The sequence below is a fragment of the Quercus lobata genome, chromosome 10, assembly GCF_001633185.2.
Source record: "Quercus lobata isolate SW786 chromosome 10, ValleyOak3.0 Primary Assembly, whole genome shotgun sequence".
In the NCBI taxonomy this organism is placed as follows: Eukaryota; Viridiplantae; Streptophyta; class Magnoliopsida; order Fagales; family Fagaceae; genus Quercus; species Quercus lobata.
The window spans coordinates 14,878,343-14,899,439 of NC_044913.1; the positions used below are offsets into that span (position 1 = coordinate 14,878,343).

At 37.6% G+C, this 21,097-nt stretch overlaps 1 protein-coding gene and 1 pseudogene across 1 annotated transcript; both read right to left on the bottom strand.

Moving 5' to 3' along the window:
* Positions 1-5,374: 5,374 nt before the first annotated feature.
* Positions 5,375-13,562, bottom strand: LOC115964383 (annotated as a pseudogene).
* A 1,534-nt stretch (positions 13,563-15,096) lies between these two features.
* LOC115963419 (pentatricopeptide repeat-containing protein At1g74750-like) lies at positions 15,097-20,662 on the bottom strand. The gene is made up of 2 exons (XM_031082412.1): positions 20,474-20,662; positions 15,097-17,918 (listed from the first exon to the last, which is right to left on the bottom strand). The coding sequence occupies exon 2, from the start codon at positions 17,898-17,900 to the stop codon at positions 15,279-15,281; it is 2,622 nt and encodes an 873-aa protein (XP_030938272.1). The 5' UTR covers positions 17,901-17,918; positions 20,474-20,662; the 3' UTR covers positions 15,097-15,278.
* Positions 20,663-21,097: the final 435 nt, after the last annotated feature.

The following is a 21,097-nucleotide window of genomic DNA, read 5'->3' on the forward strand; positions in this document are numbered from 1 at the left end:
TGAAAAATATTAGACCTGGTTGGCATTATAGCCCAAACCTTAGATTATGTTAATATAATTTACCTAAATTTTAAGGAGTTTAAAATGTTTCTACTTCAAAAATAGTTAAATATAAATTATATTATATTATCAATATTTTATTCTACCTAAAATTGCCAACACCAACTCACGGGAAAGTAGGGTTAGATGAGGGAAAGTAACTAAAAAGACAGAGAGAAAGAGATGGGGACATAAAGGGATTAAGGAATGGGATTATCATTATCTATGTGGGGGTGTGATTAGGACAAAATTTAGCTACAAAATTGGTTGTAGCTTAAGGCTACAAACTCACTCAATAAAATAAATACTACAACATATTTTGAAAATCTAACCGTTGAATTGCATGTTCTTTACGCCCTTAATACACATGTTAAATTTTGTGTCAATTGGATATCATTTACTACATGATCTATAAGCTTATATTTTGTGCATAATTTTAAATTACAAAAACTTGTAATTTAAAAAATTTATTGATGACATAGCTATTGATCTTTAATTTTCTTGAAATTTTACAAGCATGGAGGATATAAGAAGAAGATGTAATCCAATGGTGGATTTGTCAAAATTCACATCCAATAAAAAGATATTAAGTAAGTTTGTAGCCTAAGGCTACAACTAATTTTGTAGCTAAACTTTGTCCGTGTGATTGGACAAAATTTAGCTACAAAATTGGTTGTAGCTTAAGGCTACAAACTCACTCAATAAAATAAATACTACAACATATAACTATATGTATTATTATTTACTTTTTAATTTCTATGTTTCTTTCTTTCTTTCTTTTTTACCTTTTTGTGTTTCTTGTAAAAAAATGGTAATGTAATGATGATTACCATAAATAATGTAACTAGGAAATCAAATTTGACCTTGTTTAAGCCATGCTTAGTGAAAGGTACTAATTATTGCTAATAAGTTTCTAGATAGAGTTAATATCTTGTCAAATAAAAGGGATTATATATGTTTTAGTTCTTTTCTTTTGATTGGGGGACGGGTTGTTGAGCATTACAATTGATTTTAATCAATAGAATGAAGTCATCAAGGTGGATATAATAATGAAGCCATATGGACTATAGAGACTAAAGGGGGGGGCTATCTATGAGCCCAAGGTTTTGAAACATGTCTTAGTAACATATACGCCTATGTGTGATAAAGTTCTCATCAGGCTAGACTTTTGGCCAATTTAGAATTTTTTTTTTTTTAATTATGAAATTATGTAAAGAATTTGTAGAGGAAAAAAGTCAAAGATATGAATTTATTAACAGGTTGATTTATCTTATTTTGACTCTTCCAGTACATGTAACGATTAAACGATGACTATATTTTATTTTGAGTATAGTTAAGTAAGGTGTTGTTACAAATTTAATGTAAACTTCTAATAAATAATATGATTTTTTGTATTAAAAGGAAAATTGTTAGAAGCTTTACATCATATTCAACACTTGTTATTTATTATTATTTTTTATAATCAATATTTGTTGATTTTAGTTCTCTAAAATAGTGTGTGTTGCATTTTTAAGAGGTTTTTACTGATATCACTCGTGCTTTCACATGAGTGTTAGTTTGTTCACTATAGTTTTGATTTCAACAATTAACATCCAACACATCAAATTTGTGACGAATCAAACATTTTGTAGCAATTCCGCATTAAACATTAAAAAATTTAATAACATGATGTAGACATGGTTTTACTAGACCATCAATAAGTTCACAATATCATTAATAATATATGCATATTACATTATTAAATTCGACAAATTTCGTGGAAAAATAGTAACAAAATGTTATTTGCCACAAAAATAATGAGTATGAGTTATTGTATAACTCAAAAGTCCAATGACAAAATTGACACTCGCATCAAAGTTCAACGATCGTATTTACCAAATTTCTATGATGATTGAGACCATCTTAACAATTAACATCCAACACATTAAGTTTGTGACAAATCAAACATTCTACAACTATTTTGCGTTAAAGATTAACAAATTTAATAACTAGACATGATTTTTACTAGACTATCAATAATTTTGAAATGTCATTAATAATATGTGCATATTATGAGATTAAATTCGTCAAAATTCATGGAAAAATAGTAACAAAATGTTATTTGCCACAAAACTAATGAGTAGGAGTTATTGTATAACTCAAAAGTCCAATGACCAAATTGACACTCGCATCAAAGTTCAACAATCGTATTTAACAAATTTCGATGATGATTGAGACCACCCTAATTACATTAATCAATGCCTATGTTGTAACCACTTTTTCATTCAAAGTTTATTGACACTTAGCTAATGCAAAAATTACTCACAAATAAATTTTCACAGAGTGGATGTAAATTTTAAACTTTATCCCTGTTAGGTATGCAAGTACTGTTTGATTTTATACAAAGAAAAAAGATCAACATAGAGTTTCTATTAGAGAGAAATTGTACATCAGGAATGCAAGTACCGAAAAAACCACATTCGGTGGTTAGGATCTTTGTATGCCGTATGTGATAGATAAGTTTGAACTTTGAACATTGGGGCCAATAATGTGACCTTGGTTCAATTGAGGCTATTAATGTCCACTGCTTTGAAACTATTGGACCACAGCTTTGATACTAATGGACATATATGTATGATTGAGATTATATGTTATGTTTCAACCCTACAGCATTTATGAAGCAGATTTAAGTCTCCTTCTTCTTAAAATAAAAAAATAAAATTAATTTCTTTGTAGGTAGGAATTAAAACAAAAAATAAATACTATGATCATGCTCCAATTGAACTAGTACTATAAAAATCTTGTAGCTTAACTGGTTAAAGTAAATTTAAGTCTTCTATTTCTCAACCAAAAAAGAGTCTCCTCTTTGTGGACCATTCATGCACTAATTCCTTTGTTGGTAGGGATTGAAAAAAAATTACTACGGCTATACTCAAATCGAACTAGTACCTATAAAAGTATCTTAACTCAACTAGTTAAAGTAAATTTAAGTCTCCTTCTTCTCAACCCAAAAAAAAAAAAAAAAAAAAAAAAAAAGTCTCCTCTTTATAGACCTACTCATGCACTAATTCCCATGTAGGTAGAAATTAAATAAAAATAAAAATACTACGATCATACTCAAATTGAATTGGTGCTAAAAGTCTCATAGCTCAATTAGTCAAAGCAAATTTAAGTCTCCTTCTTCTCACCAACCAAAAAAAAACTCCTCTTTGTTGACTGTTCATGCACTAATTCCTTTGTAGGTAGGTATTAAAAAAAAATAATAATACTATGATCATGCTCAAATTGAACTAGTACTACAAAAGTCTCGTAGCTCAATTGGTTAAAACATCCTACAAAGATATTTAGATTCAAATCTCATCTTCCCTTATTGTAACTATTTAATTATAAAAATAAAAAATATCATTTTTTGTCATGAGAAAAGAAAAACCGTGTCTTTAAAGTGAGAAGGCAAGCATTTTTTTTTTCTTTTGTGATGTCCCAAATCCAATATTAATTTTTGTGGGGGTTTTTTCCCCGCACACTCAATTCATTGTCCTCTTTGGGGAGCCAAGCCCGCAAGGATTTGTACTCATCCCCGAGTGTGGAAGTTCAGAATTTTCACCTCAGGCCAAGGGCTTTACCTTGTAGCCATTTTGGCTTGACACCTTTTGTCCCACATCGGTTGAAGAAGCGCCCCACGCATGCCTTGCTCCAAGGGCTTATAAGGCATGCGTGGGGCACTTCTCCAACCGATATGAGACAAAAGGAGTCAAGCCAAAATGGCTACAAGGCAAAACCCTTGGCCTAAGGTGAAAATCCTGGGGAAAAAACCCCCACAATTTTACTTATAAGGTTTTTTGCAAATGTATTTACATTCATTTTACTTGAAGATTCATAATTTAGGAGACAATTAAATAGGGATTTGCACCTTTGTTTGGTAGGTCTTGTCTAAAAGGAAAAAAGACGTCAGAGTCTTAGGAGATTTTTTTCTTTTTCTTTTTCTTTCTTATATCATTTGCCGATTAGGAATTTAGGAGAGAAAATGGGAAGAAATTGATGTAATTACTAATGAGTAGGACAACCCTTTTTGTTGCCTTGTTTATTTCATTCTTAATACCATGCAATTCGCGTGCACCAAGGGGCACGACGAGGCCACCCACTTGGATTAAAAGAATGGAAATATCAATATCAGAATCAATTATGAAAGTTGCATTTTTGTTTATTTTATGTACTGTTTACATGTTTTTCACTATTTTTTTGTTGCAGTTTTGTTTCAAATAATTTAAGTTTCAATTTTTTGGAAATAATTAAGATAACTTTTTGCTTTTTTATCTCACATTAGTTAAATAAACTACCAAAAATAAGCAATTTTCAAACGGATAAGATTCGTTTTTTGTAAACTAATTGACAAATCAAGCAATAAAAATTTATGATTGGCTCATTTAATGTTATTTCGAACATTAGTTAAACTTGAGCTTAAAACTAAGCTAAATTAAATGTTTAAACTTTTTTTTTTCTTGTTGAACAGGTTTTAGCTTATTCACAAATCACAAGTTACTTGATAAACCTTTTTTTCTCACGTATATATACTGAGAGTAATGCTAGAGATACAAAATTTTTTACAAAAAAATTTACAAATTGTTGATGTGTAGAGTGATTATTGGTAAATAAAAAAGTTATTTTTTTTAGAAGAAAAAAAATTGTAAAATAGTTTGTGATTGTAGCATTACTCATATATTAAACACCAACACTAAAAATGCTTACCTTATCATAGATTTATACTAAAATAGTTAATGGCTAAATCGCTCGTTGTGATTAATTATTAAAATTAACTAGATAGAATAATGTTCATTAATGAATTTTTTTAAAGAATTTTCATCTATGAACTTATAAAATTAAATTCACAAATCTTTTGTGAAAAAAACCACATATAATATTTACCTAAAAATTAACTGTTTGTATTCTTAAATAAATTAAAAATAATAATTTGATATTTTAGAAACTTATTATAAATTCAAACAATTCAATCTCAAAATTTTTATAAGACCATATTATACGTGTATATATATTAACATATAATATCATCATCTTATATATATAAATATATATATATATATATATATATATATATAATCAAATAGAACCTCATTCACAAGCATATTCAATTGATTGCTAAAACATTAATATGTTTGAGTTTTTTTGGTGGGAGGGCAAAACAAAACTGCACCGCTTAATATGTTTGAGTTTAACGCATGAGACTAAATTTGGACTTTTGGAAATGGAACAAGAAAGAAATTACATTACATCATGGAGCACAAGAGGCTCAATACTAACAGGTCCTTCTTCAAGCCAAGCCCGAAAGTTACCATCTTCTTTAGCACATTTTCTCAGCCAAATCCTCTAAGTGTGCCTGAAAGAGAAAGTAGAAGAAGAATATAAAAAATTTAGTCCATAAAAATGAAGAGAAACGTGACACAAGTTTCCATGAGTTCAATACAAACCCTCAGGTATGACTTCACTAGAGGCAACAATATTGACCGATAATCATGGGCAGAAACAGGCTCAAGCTTAAGTTCCAACTGCTGCTTCCAGGTAACATTTCGCATGATTCGTGCATCAATTTTGCTGAGCTGCATTACAAAACAAGTGAGTTAATCTATATCTTTATCAAAGAGTGCATCTATAACAAAGAAACTAACCTCTATGGATAACTGTTCTTTCTGTCTCTGAATTGCAACTTCTATACAAGTGTCCACTTGATGCAAATAGTCCTTTGCTCTCCAATCATCATCTTCACCAGATTCCAAGTCACATAACTGGGAATTGACACCACCATAAGTTTCTTCATACCCGAATTGATAAACATTTAGAGCTTCTGCTTCTTTTAAAACATTTGATATGGCATTTAATTTAAACCTACTGTCGTTGAACATCACATCATTCTCACTCTCAAGCAGCTCTTTCTGCTTCCTCAGGACAGACTCGTAGCTTCTATGTACAAATTCTGTGACATTCTCCCTCTTCTTACCTTCTACAAGACACAGCTTCTCCACTGCCTGCAACGCTTCCTCATACCTTATATGCTCACATTTTCTCTCATAAAGACTCTGTAGTTGGCAGAACTCCTTCTCAAGCATCTGCAGGATTTCCATTCCTCCTTGTATTTTATCTTCTTTTGTACGCATCCACGAAGCCAACTGTTCCCCACTCGTAGGACCTGCAAATATCCAGGATAGCACAGCATCGGCATCAGCTAGAGCCCCATTTGCAGTGCCAGCAGCAGCCACATTATCTATTGCAGCACCATGACCAATGCCAGGAGCACATTCAATTGGCAGTAAACTTTCATCCAGAAGGAGACATGATGCATCTTCATTAAGAACAATCTTCTCCTTAATCTCATGAACTTGGGGACCACTGTTCGCATCATCCATTGGACTACTACTTTTCTCGGAATATCTACCTAAACCACAAGCAGTTGATAGTTCCTGCAAGAATTTAAGGATTTTCTTGAGCTGGGAAGCTCCAAGAAAGCAGATACACATAGGTGATTGTTCCACATGAAGTTTCAAAAGCAGCGCGCCAGAAGCAAGACCATGTAGCGTGTTAGTGTATAGCTTAGACTAGTTTAGCCCATTGGGCTTAGCTTAGTATACTGTACTTATAGTTTACTCCTTTTACTTGTACTGCACACATACCTAGCCTATATAAGGCTCTCTATTGTACATTATTATTAACACATCAATATACAGACTATTCAGTCTTTCTCTTACACTTTATATTGTTAACATAATATCAGAGCCATTCCTCTAACTTTCTGGTTCCTGTGGACATCTCCGGCGTTCTTCCGCTGCCCTCGCCTTCATCCAGTAGTCACTGTCAGAAGCGAGTCACCGCCGTCACGTCCACAGTCCCAACAATTCTCGGATCTCATTGTTCTGCTCATCCAACTGTCAAAGCAAAGGCATTGAGTAACAAAACAGATAATCCCGAGCAAAACCCAACCAAGAACGGCCAGAAACCACCTCACACGCGCCCCCACGCAACGACTGAAGTTTCTGCCTCACGAGCACGCGCCTCCACGCGCCGTCCGTATCCCTCACGCGTCAGGACACACGGCCTCCACGCGCTCACATGCGCCTGCTCTATTTCACGTACTGCCACGTCAGCCCTAGGGTGAGGTCACACTGCCATGTCATCACACGTCATCCGTTGACCGTTGACTTGACCAGACCGTTGACTTTGACCGTTGACCATTGACTTTGACCAACTCAAAATATTTCAACAGGACCTGTCTTGTTCAGTTTTTCGCGTAGATTCTGATTTTGGGCTTCGTTTCTGCATTTGAGGTCTCTAAATCTCACTTTTTGGTCATTTTCTTCATTATGGCTCAACAAAGTGAATGAGATATCATATGTCCTATCACCATTATGTTGGATGGTCTTACTAGCTATCATGCATGGTCTCAGAATATGACTGTCTTTCTCAAGGGTCGTAAACTGTGGAGATATGTGACTGGTTCAATTTCTAAGCCAGTACCAAACCCTAAGTCCAAAGCCACAACTGCTAAAGAGTCTTCCAAGACTGCTGTTACAACAGATGATTATGAAGAACGCCTAGAGGAATGGGAGAGTATTCAAAGTAAGATCTTGTCTTGGTTTATCAATACCTCTATTCCCTCCATTCATAATCTTCTTCCTCGTCCTGAAACTGCTGAGGCTGCTTGGAAAATTTTGGCCGATCTCTATAATTGCACTAATGATTCAAGCTTGGAGTTCCACATTGAATCAAAACTTTATCAAATGCACCAAGAGACAGGTCAGTCTATTTCTGATTTTTATTCTCAGACTTCTACTATGTGGGAACAACTCTCTGCTGTAGATCCTCCACTAGTGTGTTCTAAGAACATTGAGCTCTTTGTCAAATATTAGGATCATCGTAAATTTATGCACTTTATGATGGGTTTACGTGAGGATTTTGAGCCTACTAGGGCTTCTCTGCTTAGCCAGTCTCCTACTCCTTCTCTTGATGCTGCAGTAAAGGAGCTCATTTCTGAAGAGAATCGTTGACCTACTTATCACATGTTATCATTTGATCATGTATTGGCTACACCCTCTCCACAGCCCCCCATTGTTACATTCACTGCTCCTCCACGAATAAACTTCGGGCATCTCATCTCTCAGTCTTCCAAAGGTACTTACTGCAAGTTTTGCCGTGCCAAAGGCCATGACATCTCTATTTGTCGCAAACTACAGAAATTTGTGCAAGAGCAGAATAAAGCTTCTCTTCCTCAGACAGCTGCTGTATGTCCTTTAGATCCATCGGTTCCTACAGGTCCATCTTTGGCTTCCTCACTTACTACGGCTAATATTGAGGCAGTTGTTCAACAGGTTTTATCCCGCACTTCCACTGCCCTTTCTATCACCTAAGGTAAACAACCTTGATTTTTTAATATTGAATGTTGTAACCATATGACTCCTGATGAATCCCAATTTTCTGATAAGGCACCCTTAGAACATCCAATCACCATTTACACTACTGATGGAACCCCTATGCCTGTTAGTTATAAAGGAACAATCTCTTCTCCTTGTTTATCCCTCAGTGACACTTTTCATATTCCAAAGTTATCCCTCAATTTGCTTTCTGTTGGTCAACTTTGTTAATTAGGCGTAGATCTTCTATTTACTAATCATGGTGTGGATGTGCAGGATCTCTAGACGGGTCAAGTGCTTGGGACAGGCCGTAAGGTTGGTCGCATGTTTAAGGTTCATGACTTGAAGATTCCTTCACAAGTTGTTTCTGCAGCTGCTACCACTGCCACCTCCTCACCTGATCTATGGCATGCTCGTCTTAGTCATTCATCCTTATCTCGTCTTCAGTTGTTCGCTTCTCAAGGTCATTTAGGTTCAGTTCAGTTTCAAAAATTTGATTGTACTTCTTGTCATTTTGGCAAACAAACAAAATTGTCCTTTAATAAAAGTGACTCATTTTCTTCTGCCCCTTTTGATCTTATACATTATGATATTTGGGGTCCTACACCTGTTTCCACTGAGGGGGGATTTAAATATTTTGTCATATTTGTGGATGATTTTTTTCGATATACTTGGATTTATCTGCTTCACCATAGGTCTGAACTTGTGTCTATTTACCAAACATTTCATAAAATGATTGAAACACAGTTCAATCGCACCGTTAAAGTCTTTCGATCAGATAATGCTCAAGAATATAATGATAAATCTTTCCTATCTTTTTTAGACATTCATGGTACTCTTCCTCAGCAGTCTTGTCCTTACACCTCTTAACAAAATGGTCGTGTAGAACGAAAACATCATCACATTCTTGATATTGTCCGCACCCTTCTCATTTCTGCCTCTCTTCCTGAGCGCTTTTGGGGTGAGGCCGCACTCACTGTTGTGTACATCATTAATTGTATTCCTTCACCAACTACACACAACAAATCACCATTTGAGCTTCTCTATGGTCAAACTCCTGACTACTCCTCTCTACTGGTTTTTGGTTGTGCTTGCTTTGTCTCTCTTCCTCCTCATGAGCGAACAAAGCTCCAACCTCGTACTCGTCTCTGTTGTTTCCTTGGTTATGGTGTCTCAAAAGGGGTTTCGCAGCTATGATCCCATTTCTCATCGCCTTCGTGTCTCCCGTCATGTTGAGTTTTGGGAACATCGTCCTTTCACGAGTCTTTAGCAGTTTCCTAAATCTTCTTCCTCAGAGTCTCCTATTTTTACTGATCTTTTCCTCCCTCTTTGTCCTGAACTTGTGGAGGATTCTTCAACATCGGCTGTCTCTCCAAACGACTCATCTTCGGTTCTATCTCTGGCATATGACCCGCCTGTCTTAGATCCTGTGGCACCACCCTCTCCTGAGTCTCCTGTTGGTCTTGAACTTCGTCGTTCCACTCGGGTAAACATTCCTTCCCCTTATCTCATTGATTATCACTACTCTTTTGCTCTTGCCACCCTCTATGAACCTCACACTTATCGTGAGGCCCATACTGACCCTCTTTGGCAGCAAGCTATGAACGAAGAACTAGATGCCCTTCATAAGAATCACACTTAGGATATGGTTGATTTGCCTCCTAGTCAGTCTGTAGTAGGTTGTAGGTGGGTTTACAAGATCAAGACCAAGCCTGATGGATCTGTTGAACGATATAAGGCTCAACTAGTTGCCAAGGGTTTTACTCAGGAGTATGGTATTGACTATGAGGAAACATTTGCTCTTGTTGCTCGCCTTACATCTGTCAGATGTCTTATTGCTGTGGCTGCTATTCGTCGTTGGCCTCTTTATCAAATGGATGTGAAGAATGTTTTCCTCAATAGAGACCTCCATGAAGAAGTGTACATGCAACCACCCCCTGACTATCCACACTCAGGCAGTCAAGTTTGCCGCCTTCACCGTGCTCTTTATGGCCTCAAGCAGGCTCCTCGAGCTTGGTTTGAAAAGTTTAGCTCAGTTGTTGCTCAGTAGGGTTTCACTTCGAGTCCTCATGACACTGCTCTCTTTGTTCGAAGATCCTTTGCTGGTATTACTCTTATTCTTCTTTATGTTGATGATATGATTAATACTGGAGATGATTCTGCAGGTATCCGCTCTCTTCAGCACTTCCTTAGTCAGCATTTTGAGATGAAAGATTTGAGCACTCTTAGCTATTTTCTTAAGCTTGAGGTTACCTCATCCTCTGATGGATACTATCTTTCCCAAGCTAAATATGCTTCTGATCTTCTCTCCAAAGCTAGTATCACCAACAATAAGATTGTTTCCACTCCTTTAGAATACAATGCAAAGCTCACACCCTTAGACGGTGAACCTATATCCGATGCTACTCGCTATTGTCAATTGGTTGGGAGTTTGATCTATCTCACTATTACTCGTCCGGATATTTCACATGCCATGGGTATGGCTAATAAGTTCATGGATGCACCTCGTTATGTCCACTATGCTGCTGTTCTTCGAATTCTCCGATATGTCAAAGGCACACTTTATCATGGTCTGCATTACTCCTCTCGATCTTCTCTCAAGCTTCATACTTATTCAGATACTGACTGGGCAGGTGACCCGACTGATCGATGCTCTATCACAGGTTTCTGTTTCCTGTTAAGTACTTCTCTTGTCTCGTGGCGCAACAAGAAGCAAGATGTGATTTCCCGTTCCAATATTGAGGCTGAGTATCGTGCCCTTGCCGACACCACTTACGAGCTTGTTTGGCTTCGCTGGCTTTTGGCTGACATGGATGCTCCACAGCCCACTGCCACTCCTCTTTATTGTGACAATCGTAGTACTATCTACATTGCTCATAATGATGTCTTCCACGAACGCACCAAGCATATTGAGATCAACTTCCACATCACTCGCCAACATCTCAAGAAAGGAAATCTCAAGTTGTTCTCCATCTTCTTTGCTGACCAGCCTGCTGATATCTTTACCAAGACTCACCCGCTTGGTTGTCTTCGAGATCTTATATCCAAACTCCAGTTGGCTTCCTCCTTGCCACCTCGAGTTTGAGGGGAGATGTTAGTGTATAGCTTAGACTAGTTTAGCCCATTGGGCTTAGCCTAGTATACTATACTTGTAGTTTACTCTTTTTACTTGTACTGCACACATACCTAGCCTATATAAGGCTCTCTATTGTACATTATTGTTAACACATCAATATACAGACTATTCAGTCTTTCTCTCACACTTTATATTGTTAACATAGCTCATCCATTGTGAATTGTATCACCTTAGTAAGATGAGTTGCAGCAAGATATTTGTGTCGAATAAGAACCTCAAATACAGCATGAATTCTTTCGAGAAGTTTTCCACGCTCAGTGTCATCAAATATTGGCCAACTACCAGCAAGGGAATTTGTCACAGAGCCAGGGTCCTCATCACATTCTCTACACTCAATGTTGGTAATTTTATCATAGTTATTACTCTTTAAAGCAACATTATTGCAACTATCCCCAAAACTTCCTTTCTCAGGAAAAGAATCCCAAGCATCCTTAAAGTAATCATCACTATCCTCCATATGATTCGTTGAATAGAAATCCTCAGCAAACTCAGAATCCCAAGCATCCTTAAAGTAGTCATCACTGTCCTCCATATGATTCCTTGAATAGAAATCCTCAGCAAACTCAAAATCCTTGTTCTTTCTTTCATTTCCAAGCAGCCCAACTGCAGCCGAGACATCCAACGGCTTCCAAGGACAATTAAAAAGCATCTCATTCCATTCATTATCGACATTCTGAGGCAAAACCTCCTTCATTTCGGGCAAGAGGTTTCCCACGTGCTCCTGCACAACATGCTGCCTATGAGACTCTGAATCAGCAAACTTCTCACTGCACTGGCAACAAACCCAGAACTTCCACGCCTTACTAGCCTCAGCAAACGACAATGCCTCTGCCAACACCTCATTCGCCAAACCATCCTTGGACAACCCGAAATGTGACTTGATATCAGAAACTCTAATCCTAAACAGCTCTTTCTTCCTATCCAAACTCATCAAATTCCAATAGGACCTAACCCAATCCCTCCTCTCAGCCCTCAACCCATTTTTCCTCACATTCCCATTCTTCCTCCTCTGCCCCAAACCCGACCCCGACGTAGAATCCAATCCCCTATCATCCCTTCCACCCTCATTCTCCAATTGGGGCGATTCCGTCTTCTGCTGCAGCAACCACCCTCACTTCAATCTCTTTCCTCCTCTCCTCGAGCGTCTTAGTTGCCTTCTTGATCTCATTCGGCCTTCAAGATTGAACAAATCTTACCTCCATTGGGTCCTCCGTAGCCCTCCTTATCGGAATCAACTGAAACTTGTTGCCGTCCCCATTCCCCAAATTCTTCATCCAATTCGACAGAGTCGAAATGTTCAACTTCTGAATCAACTGCTGGAGCTCGTACTAGACGTGCTCAATTCTCTTATCGACGGTCGGTATCTTCTGCTGGCTCTCATCTTGCAGGCTCTCCTTCTCAAGATCGATTGGATTCTCGATCCCTAGCGCCCTCTCACACTCCTGCTTCACCTTTTTGTACTCCTTCACGTCGTTCGCCGCCTCGTAGAGCAAATTCGCGTAGAAATGCGAGAACTCGATCGAATTCGGCGACAGCTCCACCGCCCTCCGCGCCGATTCCACCGCATTCTTCAAATGCAGCTGCTTCGTGTTCTGGTCGTCGATTATCGAAGCCACCTTCACGTAAACCGTGCCTTGAACCTGATGAATCAGCGCCGAGTGGCCCAAGCCCTCATGCCGAGTGCACGACTCCTTCAGTAGCCTCAGCGCCTTGTTGTGGTTCCCTTGCCGGAGCGCCGTTAGGGCTTTCTCGCATTCTAGCTTTATCGCCAAGTAAGACGAACTGTCCGATTCGACCAACGACGTCACAGCAGAAGACTCGATCATCGCCATATTTGGCTCCGGTTCGTGCTCGGCCACATCCACCACAGAGTCGGAATCGGCGGCGGTGGATGTCAAACCCCCTGCTGTCGCCGTCACCGCCACCGCTGCCGACGAAGACGACGACAACGATTCCTTTGAGCGAGTAGCGTTACGCTTCTTGTTATGCCTCATGGATTGAGTTCATAGAAATTCGATTCACATGCATATATGTATGTATGTATATGTGTATATAGAAAGAGAAATGTGAGGGGTAGAGTTGGAATTTTATGCGGTGATTGTGACTGTGACGGTGACGGAAATAGATCGACTGTGAAACCTAGAAAAGAGAGAGAGAGAGAGAGAGAGAGAGAAACAGTGGTGGTGTCTGTGTGTGACAGACGGAGCACGAACACAACCCACGGGGAGGGGTAAGTTGGATTGGGAAAATTAAAAAAATAAAATAAAAAGACGAGAGAGAAGAAAGATAGGGAGATAGAGAGGCAAGTTTTTGAGGGATTAAGTCTCTGTTTGGATTGAACTTATTTTTGCTGAAACTAAAAACTGAAAACTGAAAACACTGTAGTAAAATAATTTTTAACTGTGTGAATAGTATCGTGGGACCTATGAACAGTATGTAAACAGTGCATAAACAGTACATAAACAGTGTTTTTTGTCCCTGCACAGTAAAATCACATGATTTTACTATTCACGCACAGAAGAAAAAAAAAAAAAAAAACTGAAAACGTAAACGCCAAATTCAGTGCAATCCAAACGGGTACTAACGATTGTGATTATTTTATATATGGGAGTTTGATTACCACAACAAACCAAAAAAAAAAAAATAAATGTGTAAATTATTTTTTTTAACATTTTTTATTTATTTATACTCATTAGTTATTAAGATAGTTTAGTGCAGATTAAACTTGTTAGCAATAGTTTACTTCTAAATTTCATTAACATATATTTTGATATTTGAGTTAATGACAACTAGGTCTAAATCTTTTCAAAACTAACAAATTTGGTCTTTAAAGCCAACTTAGTCCTTAAGACAGTTGAAAAAGAAAATAACGAACCGGTTTTAAAATGTTTTGGACTAAATTTGGTCAATTTTGAAAAATATTAGACCTAGTTGGCATTATAGCCCAAACCGTAGATTATGTTAATATAATGTACCTAAATTTTAAGGAGTATAAAATTTTTCTACTTCGAAAATAGTTTAATATAAATTAAATTATATTATCAATATTTTATTCTAGCTAAACAAGGCACCTGATCTTGGAGTAGCTTTATCACCACTTCAGGATTACCTGGGATTGCACATTCTGAAGACCCAGTTCTGCAGCAAAGAGAACCGCCCCGCAACATGCCAAAGCTTCCAAGAACATGGACTTTATTTGCTAAATATACACTTTTTTTATCCAAGCTTGAGTTACTTTTTAACAACTCCATGCATTTACAATTTCAACAACATTCCATTATATAAATTCCATTATTTCCACTCATTTATCATAAAATAAAAATAAAATTTTTAGCTTGCTGAACAAGGCATCATCCTCTGTATTTTAATATTAACATTGCATGTTTTGTCTTATATTAACCAATGGAATCTACTCATTCCACTAGCCTATTTCATAAACAGACTTTGTGGTGTTGTCTGGTCCCAACCTCTCCATTTCAGGTGGATCACCATTTTATCAAAGTTATATATATAATCTACCAACGAAAATGACACCTAAGAAAATTGACATATTTGCCATTTAATTTATAGTAGCTGCACATAAGACCAAGGTCAAATACATAGAAAAATTCTAATTCGTGAGGCAGTGCAACTCAGCTCCTATTTCCTGCCCAACAAAACTGTGCTCAAGAATAAGCTTATAATCAAGAGTAGAACAAAATCATCACCAGCTATAGTAGATGCATCCTCTCAACATAAGATTGAAGCAACCATCTATTAAGAGGCTCTCCACATCCCACAAAGCACCCAGAATTTCCATTCTCTGTGAAAAATGGGAAGCTAAATATACTCAGCAGTTCCTGTACAGCTTGCCTCACCAAAGATGTTCCTGTCACCCTGCTCCGCCGGCCCCATCCAGTTACAATATCAATCCGATGGGGACCTATCCCAGACACTAGCATTTGCCGGCGAAACCAAGCAAGTGTTCTTGACAATGCTGTGACGGCTGTACCATCTGACATTACATGAAGGTTAATAAGCCAATAACAGGAGCTCTTCTCTCTGACAGCATCTGGATATACATTCTTTTGTGCAGCCACCTCCCAAACTGAGCCTGCCTCCTCCTTGAGCCCCGACTTGTGTAGAAAATCTACCACTGCATCTACAAGTCCCCTCTTGCTCTCTCTATCTTCAGTATGCATCATGTCCAAGAAATGGCTTACATGCTCCCTCACATTTTGACCATCCGGTCCTGATGCTGGCATGGACTGTAGAAATGCATGTGCAGGGTGACGCGTGATGGACATGAGCTCACAGCAAAACCCCATGTCATATGATGACTGTGCTTCTGTACAACAACTGAGGAGCAAGGTATAAGTTTGCAAAGAAGGGTTTAGGCCTAAACCCACCATACTCTGGAGCAAGTTATAGGCATCTGGCAGTCGGTGTACCCTAAGGAAAGCACTGAGCATGGAATTGCAGGTGGGCACATTAGGTCGCAAACCTGCATAGAGCATCGATTGATACCACTCCCAGGCCTTCTCAACATTCCCAGCCTTCCCCCACAAGTCCACCAAAAGACCATAAACAGGTTCATCTGGGACCCAGTTTTTCCGTTTCATTTCTACAAAGACTGCTTCTGCTTCCTCAAGGTACCCACAATGGCCAAGCACCTCCATCACTATGCTGTAAGAGACTTTATCAGGTTCAAATCCCGCATTCTTCATGTCACGATAAAGATTCAAGGCAGTCTCATAGTTCCTTGCTTTGGCTTGCAAAGCAATCATGATATTATAGGTGACTAAATTAGGAACACAGCCGTGATCTCTCATCTCACAGAATAGCTTGTGGGCAGCAGTCAAGTTCCCAGCTTTCCCAAGGCAGTTTATTATGACACTGTAAGTGAATGTGTCAGGAGAAAGGCCAGCCTCTAGCATTCTTTCGTACATGCACATTGCAACATCCAAATACCCAGCTTTTGCATGGATGTCAATGAGTGTGCAGTAAGTGACACGGTCAGGTTTGCACCCTACTTCCTGCATTTGATTGAAAACAATGAGCGCTTCCTTCAAGTAGTTTGCACGGCCATAACTATGAATCAAACGATTATATGTCACAACATTAGGCTGGCATCCATCCTTCACCATCTGATCAAGCAATCTGTTTATTGCAGCAAACTGTCTGGCACGACCAAGAATGCCAACCATGGTGGTATAAGTGTGTCCATCATGCTTGAACCCTGGTTGTCGTTTCAACCAATTGAAAAAACCAAGAGCAACGGAGTGGTCTTGAAGTTGTTTGAGAATCTGGTTTGCCTGAAACGCATCCATTGAACATCTGAGATTTCCAAGAGCCTTTTCAGCTGCAGGGCCCCATTTCAATTGTTGCAGTATGTTATGAACACTTTCCGCAACATGCCCAGTATTTGCAACCGGCCTCCTAATTGGAGCAATTCCTGTTGCCATTTTCATATCTCTGTGGGGCTTGTTGAAACCTCTGCTGTTAGACCCTACAATTCCTGTATCTGAAGTCTGCACGTTTGACTTAAAATTTGATGGGAAGTGGTTTGAATGAGCTCTTCCTCTCTGTGGTACAGTCTTCTCATGATTATCTGAAGGTATACGATGACTTGCCACCGAATTCCCTGACCCAGTATACTGAACATGCCTGAGACCATTAACAACATTGGATTTATCACCTTTACCCCTCGTAGCATGATTGTTTGTTGCATGGTTTGACCCAGCTGCTATTGGTGCAGACGGTTTTGGATGAACACTGGAAAAGTTTTCTCTTTTTATGTGTCTTACATTTGACGATTTGATGCCAGAGAGAGGCCTAGTAGGATCGACCATACAGTTCATGGGCGAGTTTAGTATTCCATTTCCATCTGATAGAGGGATCTTATAGTTAACTATATCAGACAGAAAAGTTACTGCAGCAATACCAGCCTTAACAAACTGATCAGCAATAAGAGGCGACTGTACCAAATCCTTCTGAGCAGAATCAGTGACAATAGCGTAACTTACACAATCTGATCTTCCCAAAGAACTGGGGGCAGAAACAACTTGTTTTAGGGGGCTTGCATGATCAACATTCTCAGCCTTCTGAGGACCTATCACTTTAACTGACTCTCCAGAAATTAAGGTTCCTACCCTGCCTGAAGGTGTGGATACTAAGGCGGATGGCTTTTGAGCGAGTAGAACTTCATTTCTTTTACGCTGAACTCTTGAAACACAAGTTTCATCATCAGAGCAAGTGCATGAACTTCCATCTGCCGCACCACATCGTGATCCATTAAAAAAGAAGGATCTAGCACTACTGGAAAGGTTACTGATCTGCTTTGCTCGTAACATCTGAAAACACAGTAGCACCTTCACAAGAAGGTTTCATGGATCATGAATATGTTAGAACCATAATTATCAGACCAAAACATACTAAACATTTCAAAAAAGATAATGCATCATTTATATGTTTAAATAGTACTGTCAGTATTATAATACCATTCTGCTTATGCAATCAAAAGGTAACATGCCCAATTCCCAATCATGACTACAGAAAGAGTATTACAGGAAGAACCACTAGAAATCCCAGTGGCCTAAAATTATAATTAAACAACACATCAACATCAGCCAAACATTTCAATATCCATGAAGTATTTTAAGTTGGGGGAAGGGGAGATGAACTCTGGATATCTCTGATGGAAACAACAAGAAATGCCATTTGACATAAAGGTCATTGGCCAAACAAATCAATATCCATTTGAAAGGAGAATGATGAAATTGTGGCAAAAAGACTGCTTTGAACTCAATCAGGTAGAAAGGTCCATCAGCACAAATGTTTACTAGATGCATGCTACATCTAACAAGACAAAAGAAAAAAGTATTTCAGAAAAGCTACACTGAATCAGAAACTAAATAAATACATGATTCAATTCTAGCAGATAAGAGTGAGCATTGTTAGCCAAATGAGTTTTGTGCCATGCAGTTATATCTTATTGTTCATGATAGAACACTGTGATGTTAGTTTAAACCATACATATAGAACATATAAAACAAAAGAATAAGTTTAATTTCCATCGCCTACACATCTGGTAAAGCGTCTGTCAGTCTATCAAAATGCAACAAGGAACAAGCTTTCTTGTCCTTGTTTGCCATAAAGCATTATATGTAAATATATGAAATACGTTGGATATCTGTAAATCAAAAGGAAGAAAAAGAAATGATACAGGAAAGAAACAATCAGAATGTATTCGTATATGTAAGTAATAAGTATGTATACTACTTAATATGTCTAGCGTAAGTCTTGTGTATTTTTAGGAGCAGCCTTTCAGCTGATCTTTTTTCCACATGATCAAATCTAGCATGTTGAAATCCTGTGAACCAATTAAAGTGAAGTTAAACAAAAGTGCATCAAGGGTGTTTAATTGCTCCTTGTATAGTTATTGCGATACTGTACAAGCTACATGGGAAATCAAAACTCTTGGGCATGTACAACCAATTAAATGACGTCCCAAATGACCATAATTTTGTGACAGCCATGGCAAAAATAATTGGAGCATAACCATTTCCTTGATATAGCCTTCCAAATAAATGTCAGCTACTCAACTAGCAGAACAGATCTTGCGATTTACTAGAGAGAATAAGTTACCTGCATCATCTTATCCACGCGGGTGATCAACTCAAGGTTACATTTTCAAACTTTAAGAGCTACATAACAAAGTACAGATTTTCCTACCGCTGCTATTATCATCCAGCGCCTTCAACAGGAGATGGCTTCATTAAGCAATCACCATTCATGATGACCATATACCACTTTCTTTAGTGTAAACTTGTTAGAAAACAGTACAAAATTCCTCTATGTCACAACATTGCTTGCAATACTCTTAAAGCTTCTAATTTTTGGGTTGACATAAAAGTTTGGGCTTACAGTCCACTAAATCTACTAACTACACGGTCCTGCTTCATTGTCTCTGTTACGGGTCACTAGTTTTTATAAAAATTCAGAGTCGTCACTGCTCTAAAATTTGAATCTTCTTTCAATGCTATGTCTAAAATTTTCTTACATGTGCAACTTCTTTACATTACTAGCATCTCACTTGAACAGAGCCCTCAGTGGTGCCTACGACCTCTAACAACACGAAGTCCCATCTTCTTTCAGATATATAATTTTGCCATAACTACACAGGCAAAAAAAAAAGCCAATTGATCTCCATCAATTATAATCAATCAATGCACCCACTTCAAAACTCAATTTTCGTTTACTTTGATTCTCCTCTTTTCCACCATCTAAATGTTGTTGAAATCCATCTCCTAGACCAAAATAATCCTACATCCATCAAAACTTGAAAGAACAAAATGCTCACCCTGATCATTCTTCTTCAAATTTTGAATTTTCTATTTCTTGCTTCTAACAGCAAAAATCCAATCAGAGTGTTCACCATCGTGAACATGATGCTCAGTATTTTTGAATAAAAGTTTTATTACCTATCAAAAAAAAAAAAACAGCAAAAATCCAAATACTTCTTTTTTTTCTATAAAAACAAAATTTTACTCCCATAGGCTAAAAAACCCAAATTTTATCATTACCATAAAAATAAATAATTAAATAAATTCAAAACCCTTCATTCTTCTATCAAGTTTCCTTCCATTTACACATAAAAAAAACAACAAAAAGATCAAAACTTTACATTTAAAAACCAAAATTGTACCGTTATAACCATCACAAAGATCAATCTTTCACCACATCAAAGAATAACCCAACAAACCCATGTACTCGATCACCAAAAAAAAGTAAAAACAAAAACAGACCCTCTTGTCAAGTACCAAACAAATGGTGCCCATAAAACAAATATAGCTCATACCCATCAAACAACAACACTAGAAAAACTTTTTTTTTAAAACGCTCAGATTTAGAAAGAGATAGGTACCTGAATGCAAAATGGCTTTCTGGGTCTGCCGATAGAAAGAGAAACAGAGAGAGGAAGAGAAACAGAAACAGAAAAGAAAGGCGGCTCTCCTCTCTCTGCCTTGAACCCTGAAGTGTGTTTTTTCCAAGCAAGTTGGGGACTTAGGAGAGAGAGAGAGAGAATAAGCTGTGAGGCACTGAGGTTAGCCTTGGTGTCACACTGCTTTTGTTTTTGTTTTTTATTTTTTATTATTTTTTTTTTTTTGCTATTTCTCACAACCCTACTTTTTTGGTAATTTCACTGTTGTATCCTGGGGTACACGTGGGCTTAACCTGAGATAACATTCACGGTTTGCACGTGACAGACAGAAGATTCTATAAATATTGGATTTCCTTTTACACAATTTTTGGGGGAATTAAGATTTTTTAGTTTTTGTGGGCAGATTCAGTAAGTCCGTGTTTTTTGTATGGAAGATATATCGGCCACCATATTCCAAAGTCAACTTTCAAGTAAAAGTTTTTCATTCTATTAAAAAAAAAAAAAAAAAATTTCAAGTAAGAGTGAAAAATAATTATTGGAGGAGTAATGTTAGGAACACCCAATTTGACACAACTTTATACTATAACTAGTTAAGTGGTGAGTTAT